Source organism: Cariama cristata, unplaced genomic scaffold (assembly GCF_000690535.1).
Source record: "Cariama cristata isolate BGI_N322 unplaced genomic scaffold, ASM69053v1 scaffold1136, whole genome shotgun sequence".
Taxonomy (NCBI): domain Eukaryota; kingdom Metazoa; phylum Chordata; class Aves; order Cariamiformes; family Cariamidae; genus Cariama; species Cariama cristata.
In genome coordinates, this window is record NW_009622447.1 from 12272 (window position 1) to 22635 (window position 10364).

The window sequence follows — 10364 nt, forward strand, 5'->3', positions numbered from 1 at the left end:
ATACTCTCAAGTTGTCCTATTTATTTTTTTTGGTAATGTATCCAGACAGTCTGGCTGAAGAGCAACATCTGATAAATTTGTGTGCAGTGTGCTCTGTTACCAGTTAGAATTCTGACAGTCGATATGCTGTCTGTTACCAGGTAGAGGAATCTGGGAGGAAAGAAGCTTAGAAAGCAAATGAACTTTTTTGTCCACATCTGTTATAGGTATAGTGTGTTTTCATTAATATTTCATTAAAATAATGTTGTATAAATTTAAAGTAACCTCTCCTTCAGGAAAGATCTGTGCTAAGTAAAATGACTTTTATCTCAAACCTCTACATAGAGTAGACTAGCACACTCTGCTACTGCCAGACTTCGGTGTTTTCTTCTGCACTGTAGAGTAGCTCTGAGAAGACAGTTACTTGTTTTTTCATATTTTTGATGAAGAAGGTGGAAACAGTTGAAACCGCATAACTTCCTCCTATGAAGGGCAAAGCAATACTATTTGTGCTAACTGGTAAATACTCCGAGCTAGATGGGAAGAGAAGAGTCATGAGCTTAACTTGTAATCATAGTCAGACTTGGAATTTAAGTCACTGTCACGCTAGAGGCACAGAATTGCACTAAATACATAGTGTTTTCCTACCTAAGAATAAAAATAACAGCAGTTTTCTATCTTGAACTGTATTTTTTGTCGTTACAAAAAAGAAATTCTTAGAGGGAAAAAAGTAAGGAAGCTATTTAAATACTTGAAATAAGTGGATGGTGTGTCATCTTTCACAACCCTGTTTGTAATCACAGTTTCTTGAACAGTGCGGTTAATATCTTAATCGCTTGGTCACATCCCTTGCTAGGTGTGAACTACTTGTTATGAATGCTGCCTTTGAAAAGGCGGCTTGAGAGAGGAGAAACCTTCTGAACTTACGGCAATTCTGTGTTTGCTGATTGCTCTCTACTTTGGTCTGCCCACTTTTCTTTGAGCTCTTGTGCATTAATTAGAAATCTTTTATTTGGATTGATTTTTTTGTGGTGCCTTTTCTCTTAAGAGGGAAGATATAGACAGTACTCTGATACAAACACAGTAAGAAGTGCCATGTGGACTTCAGTGTGAGATGAAAGAAGTGATTGGTTCATTCCAGGAACAGATTTCCCAAAATTGTGAGAAGAGGATGCATGACTAAATGTGTAAACGCAGTTAATGCATACAAAGATGAGGTGCTGCTCAGATTCAGCATCTCTGGGTTTGCTGTCTCATGTCTTGTGTCTCCCTCCTGCCAGCAGCATTTAGATAAATGGGTAGTAGAACTATTTTCTGAGTGTTACTATGTTAAACTGTAGCTGTTTTCAACCAAATACAATTTTATGACATGGACTTGGTCTTTATTTCTTAAAAAAATTACTTTCTGTGTCTTTATATTCTCTTCTTGGATAAAACGCATTATATGCTGCAATTGGTAGACACAGAAGAGGGTAGAGAGTATGCCGTGCTCAAAATACAGTATACCCTTTTTTCTCTTTCCAACTCTAGAGACTGCCGATTCCTATACTGCTTCCTTAGTGTTGTAGGCTTTTACTAGAGCAGCTTTATTAGCATATGGATACTTTCAGGTAACTTTCCTGTATAAAGCTGGTGTCTTTTTTTTTTTCTTTTTTGGCAATGTACATCGCTTTTTATTAAAAAAAAAAAAGCCAATAGCAGCTTGCTTGAAAGGAGATGCTTAAAATTTTGAGGTTCGATGGACTCTGAGTACCAGTCTCATGAGAACATGGCAATTTGTGTTCATAATTTAGAATACATTGTGACTGTTTATATTTTTACAGTTCCACTTCTATGTTCTTTTCCAGTACTCTTCAAGTTTTCCATGGTTGTAATTAGTCCCAGAATTCTGATCGTTAGATATGCTGTATTATAGAAACAGCCTCTGAGTCATATGGCAGAACTAGAATCAAAAGTCCGTTTTACTTGTTCAGATAATACTGGAAATCTTTGTGAGGAACTCAGTTCTTGGATTGTTTGTGCTTAGAGTGCCTAGTCTGTTATGCATTTAAAAATTCAAGAAACAGCTGCTGAAACTGATGGCAGTACCCCAGTAATGAGTAAATTGTTTTGTTGGCATTATTTTCACTGAGATATGCAGATGTTGATAACAGGATTTCTGATCTCTGTTTATAGTTGCACTGTGCCATGACTGAGTAAATACTAATTTACTTGTGTGCAAGTATGTCTAGATACGTGCTTTCTCAGATTATAACTAATTTTTCAACATTTTCTGAAGGGCAAAATATTTGCCGCATTAGTTCAAAGTACGGAACTTCTTGGAGCGAATAACATTTGTTCGGATAGCTCTGGCTGAGTAAGAAGGTGAGGAAGAGGTATGCCTTGGCCTTCCTACACAAAAACATCACTCTCCAAAAATGCAATACATCTTAAAGCCTACTGCGCTTATGCTGCCTTGAACAGGTATTCAGTTAGCAGTGGTGAGACAGGCTAGATGAAAGCTACCCTTTGTGGTGGTAGTACTGGTACATCAGCTGCTTGAGACTGATAGGGATTTTGGCATTAAATGTTCTCTGAATGACTTGGCTTCCTGGTTGATTTCAGTGGAGTGAATTTTGCATGAGCTGTGTGTTGGAGCCATCTCTGACGCAGGAGAGGTCATTCTGCGTGGTGGCAGAGGTTCTGTACGACATTGCCTTTTGTAACAGAGCAGATGAAAGACTAGTCTCACTCTCAGGAAGACAGCATAGCTGTCCCAGTCAATTCAGAAGACCCCATTTGTCTAAGTTATCCTTCAAAGGATGCTTAATATGAATTGAGGATGTACAAGAGCTTTTTGCCTCTCCTTGTATGTGACTTAAAAATAAATGGCTGTTGGAGTTCCTTCTGGGCTTGAACTAGCCTCCAGTGAAGTCCACAGAATACTTCTGCATCATGTCTTTAATTACTGTGAACTCTAAAGTATATCTCTTAAAAATCATCCACTCCTGAGATGGGTGATTTAGACATAGACAGTTTATTAAATCTCTGTGTAAATTGTTGTGTAACCAGTCTGGTGACTGGTTACCCTGAGAATTAGACACACTGACAATAAAGGTGCCAATTGTTGTTATTATACTTCTGTCAGATCAAATACGGTCTTTCAGAAGTCTGTCCTGTGTTATTGGTACTTTCACGTTGTGGCCAGGTAGTTGTCTGAATAAACTGAAATGAGGACAGTCAGGGGTTGGGCTGAAATGAAATTGCTAATTCAGTAGTGCACTGATCCTGCGTTGAGTCAGGAGAGACGAGAGTTTTGATGGTATTCTGTGGCTCACAACTTGCTGCTTCACCACAAGTTGCCGTGCAAGTCACTGTAAGATGGACCCTTTACCCTCATGGGATATGGGTGAGTGGGAAGTTAGGGCCCCCCAAATTAATTTCCTGGTAGAATCCAACCAATTGTGCTATTACTTTGTGGCACTCCAAGAGATGGTGTGGTTTAATTAAGAAATGTTACAAACCCTTTCATGTGCAAAGTTCTTATTTTTAGACTAAACCTGCAGGAAATTTTGAGTAATAATGTGGACACAAGGGATCTGTAATCATGCAAAGGAGCACTAAAATGTTTCATAAAGAGGATAGGTTGCAACTTTGGTCATGGTTCAGAAGCCTCCGTTACATGCAGCATGTCAATAAAACTCAGACACCTGAGTTGGTAAAGAGGTAATATGGGGTGAGAGAAGCTGGGAAACACCTTGGTGGTACACAAATAGAGAGAGATTGCTGAAAGGCAGTCTGTGAGCTGCTGCTTACTGTAACAATGAGCATTGCACAGTGAGAGGTTTTCATCTAGCTGAATCAACAAGTTGTAAATGAGGTCATGAGCTAGTTAATACATGTGTTCTTGTCTAGCAATGTTTAACTTAGCGTTTCTGCTTATTATTGTTTTCACAGTTTATTTTCTCCACTGGCGCCTAAATCTGTACCGTCTTGCACGAGAGGCAGTGGAAGTTCTCTGCTTCCTTGTGCTTCTGAATAGGTACTGAGTGGGAGTCTGTGTATTTGTAAGATTGGCAGAATGTGTCTTCTATAGTGCTCCTTATAGCTGTAAGCCTAAGGGTGTAATTCTGTTTCTTGGTGGCGTAGCGCTGGGGCACTATGACTGTATTCAGGAAAGAGTTTCTTCTCTCTTGTCTTTATATTTTTTTTTTTTTAACATGCGTTAAAGCGGTTTCTTTACTGGGGCAGGAATTGGGCTTCACTGAGCCTGCTGCTTACACTTAGACAGAAATGTACTTGGCGAGTTAAAAGGGACAAGACACCAAGTCCCAAGAGTGCAAATAGCATGTGCGGCCTAAATCGAGGGAGGGGAGTGCTCATTGCAGATGTAAAGCTTAAAAAACTTTGGATGGAAGCGGGCATTAGTTACTGTTGACCCATGTCTAAACGTTACACAGTAAGATGACTGTTTCTCAGACTGTAAATCCTTGTGTGTGGAGAATCTCTCCAAAGAGATACATATTTTCAACATCATGTTTTCTTCTGACAGAGGAGGTGCAAATGAAAACAGAATGTAATGATTTAGATGAGAAAGCTACTGTGAGAAATTTCATTTCCTGGTCCTTTTAATTTGAAGTACAATGTTGTGTATGCATATACTAATCACATCATATGTCCAGGTGAGAACAAAGGGAATATAAAATTACTGCTAGTATGTCTGAATTTGAGCTTGTCTTCCTTTTCTTCTGCAATGAGACGGTTTGGTAAATAATTTTTTTTTTTGGCAGAGACATTGTCAATAAAAATGAGGTTGGTACCACTTTGAGAATAGGGCCTCTGCAGCAAAATGCAAATATTGCAGTACGAATTGTGTTGAAATCTCTCTCTTATCAAGTCACAAGATGGAATTGTAAATAAGAGTGAAAGGGAACTACTTTAAATGTCGCTCACTCTCCCCCTCTTCAAAATCTAACAATTAGAGCGAACGGCTGCTTCACAGTGAACATTTAAATTCAGTCGCAAATTCGTGAGCAGTGGAGTTCATTGCTCAAGCTTCTGCAGTAACCTTGGCTGTCTTGTGCTGCTTCCCTGTGCAGTGTTACAAACATCTGTGTGATATGGAAGCCCTCTGTTTAGAAGTCACAGATGTGACAGTAGTCTTTTCATCTTTTGATTTGTATTTAGACTTTTTTTTCACTCCTTCAATATATCCTGATATATTTTAGTTAAAGTTGTGATCATGTAGAGAAGAATAAACTTCAGTCACTTCTAAAATACTCCTGTGTAGCATGGCTGTGTTGGAGTGCAGTTACTGCCCTCTAAAATGTCTTCCTTTTACAGAAATTATCCTAGCACCACTCAAGTACATCATCGTGTTGCCAAGGAGCAGACTTTCATGTGATAGAATAAGGTAAAGAAGATGGCAGAGCTTAAATGCAGATACAGTAAACAGGTATTCTTAAACTATTTATAGAGTAATAGAGGAGTAAAAGACTACATAATAAACTCCATTTAGTTCTCCACCTGAAGGTGAGTCACAGACTACAGTGAGAAGGATAGGTTTAGAGAGATTCAGCTCAAGCGCTGGAATGATACATGGTTGTGCCACATAGGTTGTTCCACAGAGAAAATTGTCACTAACTAAGCAATCAAGGGAAGGTGATGAATACAGCAGAGACAGGGTGTTAAGAATGTCTGCAGATGATGTGAGAGCTGCTGGAGCTGGCTCGTGATGCTGCGGTGTGGTGCGGAGTAGTTAAGTGTCTTCATGGAGATTCTGCTCTTGTCATTTGTGTATTTGGTAGAAGAAAGGTGCTGAACAGAGAAGATGAATTCCATAAAATACAGGTGTTTGCTAAGAAAACTGATGATGTAGAACATCTGCTGTGTTGTATTAACTAGAAATATGTTATTCTGTGTAAAACAGTTGCTACAAGGAAACTGTTGTAGTGCTTTGTTTCAGGCCCCTTTAAAAAGCTCAAAATAAAAATCATAGAGTCACAGAATGCTTTGGGTTGGAAGGGACCTTTAAGGGTCATCTAGTCCAACCCTCCTGCAATGAGGAGGGATATCTTCAACTCGATTGGGTCACACAGAGGCCCGTGCAACCTGACCTTTAATGTTTCCAGGGATGGGGTATCTACAGCCTCTCTGGACAACCTGTTCCAGTGTTTCACCACCGTTATCATAAAAAATTTCTTTCTTATATCTAGTCTGAATCTACCCTCTTTTAGTTTAAAACCATTACCCCTTGTCCTGTTGTGACTGGCCCTATTAAAAAGTCTGTCCCCATCTTTCTTATAAGCCTCCTTTAAGTATTGAAAGGCTGCAATAAGGTCTCCTTGGAGCCTTCTTTTCTCCAGGCTGAACAACCCCAGCTCTCTCAACCTTTCCTCACAGGAGAGCTACTCTAGCCCTTGGATCACTTTTGTAAATGATCAAATGGATACTGTACAGAAACTAGTGATGGTCACTCATATGATACTTCATTTCAATCAGCTTTTGAAAGGGCATATCCTCAGACAAATGTGCAACTTGTCACATACACTTTATGAAAGTACTTGAAAAATTAAATACATAAATTGTATATTTGTATTTTTAAAGAGGTAAGTAAATAGGCTCTGTCTGTCTATCATCACTCCTATCATCTGTTGTATCTGAATTGATCTTTGGCATCCTGTGGGTCCTGATGCCTTTTCTAGGAGCATGTTGCGAGTTACCTTCTTGAAGACCTAACTATTGGTAGAATTTTACAGAGATGGCTTATTGAAGGTGGCAGATATTAAGTAGTAGATATTAAGAAATACTTCTACGTAAATACTGACTGACTCTGAAATTGTATCTTTTTCAAATGTTGGAACATACTGTGTTCCCAAGCTGTTTTATAGTAGCTCGTTGTCCCACTACTTACAAGTGCTTAATCTAGAGTTATGTTATTTTCTTAAGTATTTTTGAAAAGCTCAAAATATAAATTAATTCAGTTAAAAACGCTGTGCTTAGTGTTTCTGAATAGATGGATGAAAATTTAAATATAACCTGACTAGTATAGCTGTAAGTGTCAGGATAAGTTCCTCTATATAGCGTTTTGTTCTTAGCTGCAGGGAAGTTGTTAGCTGTTGCTGGTTTTTCTCCCCTAAATGAATTTCAGTGCCAGGCACTTAAGCTGACCTTCAGAAAGAGCATGAGTGCACTGCATTGTGATGGAGAGCTCAGAAATAAAGATTATTAAGGGCACCATGTGCTGGGTTTTTTGCCTGCAATCTGTCTGGTGAAGAGAAGCGGATGGACATGTACCACCCAGTTGTGAAGTGGACTTCAAAGTACCGCTTTATTTAACTACTCTAATGAGAGCAGGTATGAAAAAAAAGTCAGAGTTCTGGTTTTTGGAGAGGCTGCTGAGCAGCCAGGCTATGGTCTTGAAGAGTAGAGCTTTATCTGCATCGGGCCTTATTACAGTCTTAGTAAATGCTAACAAGAAGTGAAGGAACTGCTGGTGTAAATGCCTACAAATCCTAGGCTTATCTTTGATTGCCTTGAGTGCCAAGTCTTGTCCTTGATTTATGCAACACTGATAGCTTGAATGTGCTTTAATATTACTAGTATGGAGAACAGCCTGTGTCCCCATCTCAAATTATGGACGTGCAAAGTGTCTTTACACCATGAAGATACAGTGGAAGAATTAAAGTGTTTAACGCTGATCAGCGTGGAAAAGTGTTGTGTGTGTCCTTTGCTTGAAGAAAAGGATTTTTTTACATCAGTTGACTGAGCTTGTAGGATGGATAGGCTTTTTTCCCTGCTACACTGAAAGAAGAGGGAGACCCGGGCCTGTTTTCTCTTTCTTACATAGGTTATGTTAATTAAGTCTTGTTAAAATACTGCGGATCAAGTCCACTTCTTGACATCTAGATATAACTCTACTAGCTTCTGTAAGATTATTTCTGTTCATTGTGGGGGAAAAAAAAAAGAGAAAGTGGCAGGTTTTTTGTGTGCTTTGTGTTTTGATGAGAGGAAAATGTAGGTACATGAATTTTAAAACCAAATAAGATCAAATGTGGTTAAAGAGATCTGAGTAACTTGAGTGTTAATTCATATTTTAAGAAATTTGGGATTAGATAATATTTTTTTGAAATTGCAACCTCTACTTTTTGTTACAGGTTATATTTTAAGTGTTGTGCTCCTAACTTTACCGAGGCAACACCTGGTTCAGCTTTACCTGTACTTTCTGACTGCACTGCTGCTTTACGCTGGGCACCAAATTTCCAGGTAAGAATAAATGGATTAATTTTGTTAGCTTGGCTTGGGAATTAGAAAAATAATGGTATTTTGTTAATATCTTATATAAATTGGGTAGATCTGGTTTTGTTGGGACCTTTTTTCCATGCCAGACACCTAAATACATCTTGCTGTTCTTTGTCTTGATAAAGGTTACAGAATTAAATATGCAGTCAAGTAGTCCTGGTGTATTTTCACTAACTTAAAAGGAATTTCGAGCTACTTTTCTGTGGAGTGTAATGTCCACTAATCTGAGGAGAGAAAGCACTTGCCACAAGACTAAATGTGGCCTCTGACGTAGTAATTGGAGTTACTCAATGGCTCGACTAACATGCTTTCGACACTGGAGGATTTTACAAAGTAGACAGGATGTTACTTTCAGTTTCCTGGCACCTAGGATGAGAAAGCAAATAGTGATGTGGAAGATGGTAAAGGTAAAGTAATAGTGGAATTTATTCTTAAATTCATCTTTGTGTAACATGTTTTACAAAAGACAGGTGTTTTGGATCTAAAATGCAGAGCAAGAGGCTAGAGAACTTGTGAGTCAGACAAGACAAAGTCAGCCATTTTTGTTTGTTTGGCTCCAGCTAAATCTGTTGAGAGCCAATGTAAACTCTCATTCTGACAGGATGTTTAATTGGAACCAAAGAGAGTGCCGTCACATTAATGGCTGTACATGGGAAGTTTTGAAAATACGGACTTGAGCCTGACTTATTTTAGTGCCTGCTGATGGGAAACATTTAAAAATGTGCTTCTGATTGATTTAAGTGAAATGATAGGTTTGTTATTTCTGCATCAAAATTGTTGTTCCAAAGCATTTGCTGGAATATCTCTTACTGGGTATGTTGCAGTTCAGGCAAGTGTTAATGAACGTTTTGTGGCAACTTGACGTGTCGCTGTTGTGGCTGTCAGAGCTGCAGTTAATGATTTCCTGAATGGATGAGGGTGCAAGAGAGGAATGAATTATGGCCTCTTATTGCCTGGGTAGGAAGGAAGGAGGGTTTTTTATCATCCTCAGGGGAGTCCTGAGTTTTTATAGATACAGTTTGTGGGTGTTTCTTATAGGGTTGAAGGCTTACTTCTTAGGAAAAGCAACCTAAACATTATTTAATAACTTGTGCTGAAATAAAAATAAAGCTAGTAACAAATACCCATCACATGCAGGGCTTTGGTCCAGAACATTTACAACTAGAGAACTTTATGCCATTCTGGATCTTTAAATTTTTTAAAAGAAAGGGAGATGATACAGATTTTGCTTGATACATTAAGGGATAGCACTGTGTTTCATTTTAATACCTTTTTTGTTTGTGTGTTTATGTAATGTGAATTGTGACTTCTTCTGATTTGAAACTTTATGGGCTTCATTGAAACATGTTAGATAACTATTGCTTGGACTACTTGGCGTATTGGTACTAAACTTTATCTATTTGATGCTTCTGGAGTGAGTTAATAAAGACTTAATTAAATCTTGCATCAACTGGCACAAAAAAATACATTTAATTAAAAGATGTCTTGGATTCAAATAGTCCAGCAGTATTCCCTAGGTATTTTGCAAAGCAAATGTAGTTGCTAACACTTCTGAGTGAGCTTACCTATTCCCTAGACATAAGACTGACTTGATTTGGAAGGAAGCGCTGTACAGGGGGTTCTCAGCAGCAGCCTTTGTATAATGTGGGGAGTGACACTTGCATTAGCTTTTCAAAAGAATTTTTGAATCCCATTAGTTTTCATGTTGAAAATAGTAAAAAGTAACACACAAACATAATGTTAGTGGAGCTATTCCTTTTCTTGCCAAAGCTATCCAATTCCAACTGACGTTTCTGTTTAGCAGACTGATCATAACAAGATACACAGCAGTCACATGTGCAAACTGTTCCTGAGTGGTTTTGTTGTTAACAATTCTGCTTAGAGCTGAAAACTTCCATTGAATTGCTCGCATGCACTACCAGTTGGGATGCTATTTAAGACAGATGAAGAGGTCTCAAATTGAGGCCAGTTTGGTTAATGCAAATTATAGAACAAGACCAGAATCATCTGGCACTTGTGACTCTGCAGTGTCCTGGAAATTCTGAGCTATTGAAAGACTTCAGCTTTCAGTGCTTTTTTTCCACCCCAGAAATAGCTTGCGGTTC

General features: G+C 38.5%; 1 protein-coding gene across 1 annotated transcript in view; it reads left to right on the forward strand.

Moving 5' to 3' along the window:
* The window catches only part of RNF145 (ring finger protein 145), a 36323-nt gene that overhangs the window by 3662 nt on the left and 22297 nt on the right, over positions 1-10364 (forward strand). The window contains exon 2 of the mRNA XM_009702315.1: positions 8115-8223. Coding sequence (XP_009700617.1) covers positions 8115-8223 — 109 coding nt within the window. The remainder of the gene's footprint in view (positions 1-8114; positions 8224-10364) is intronic.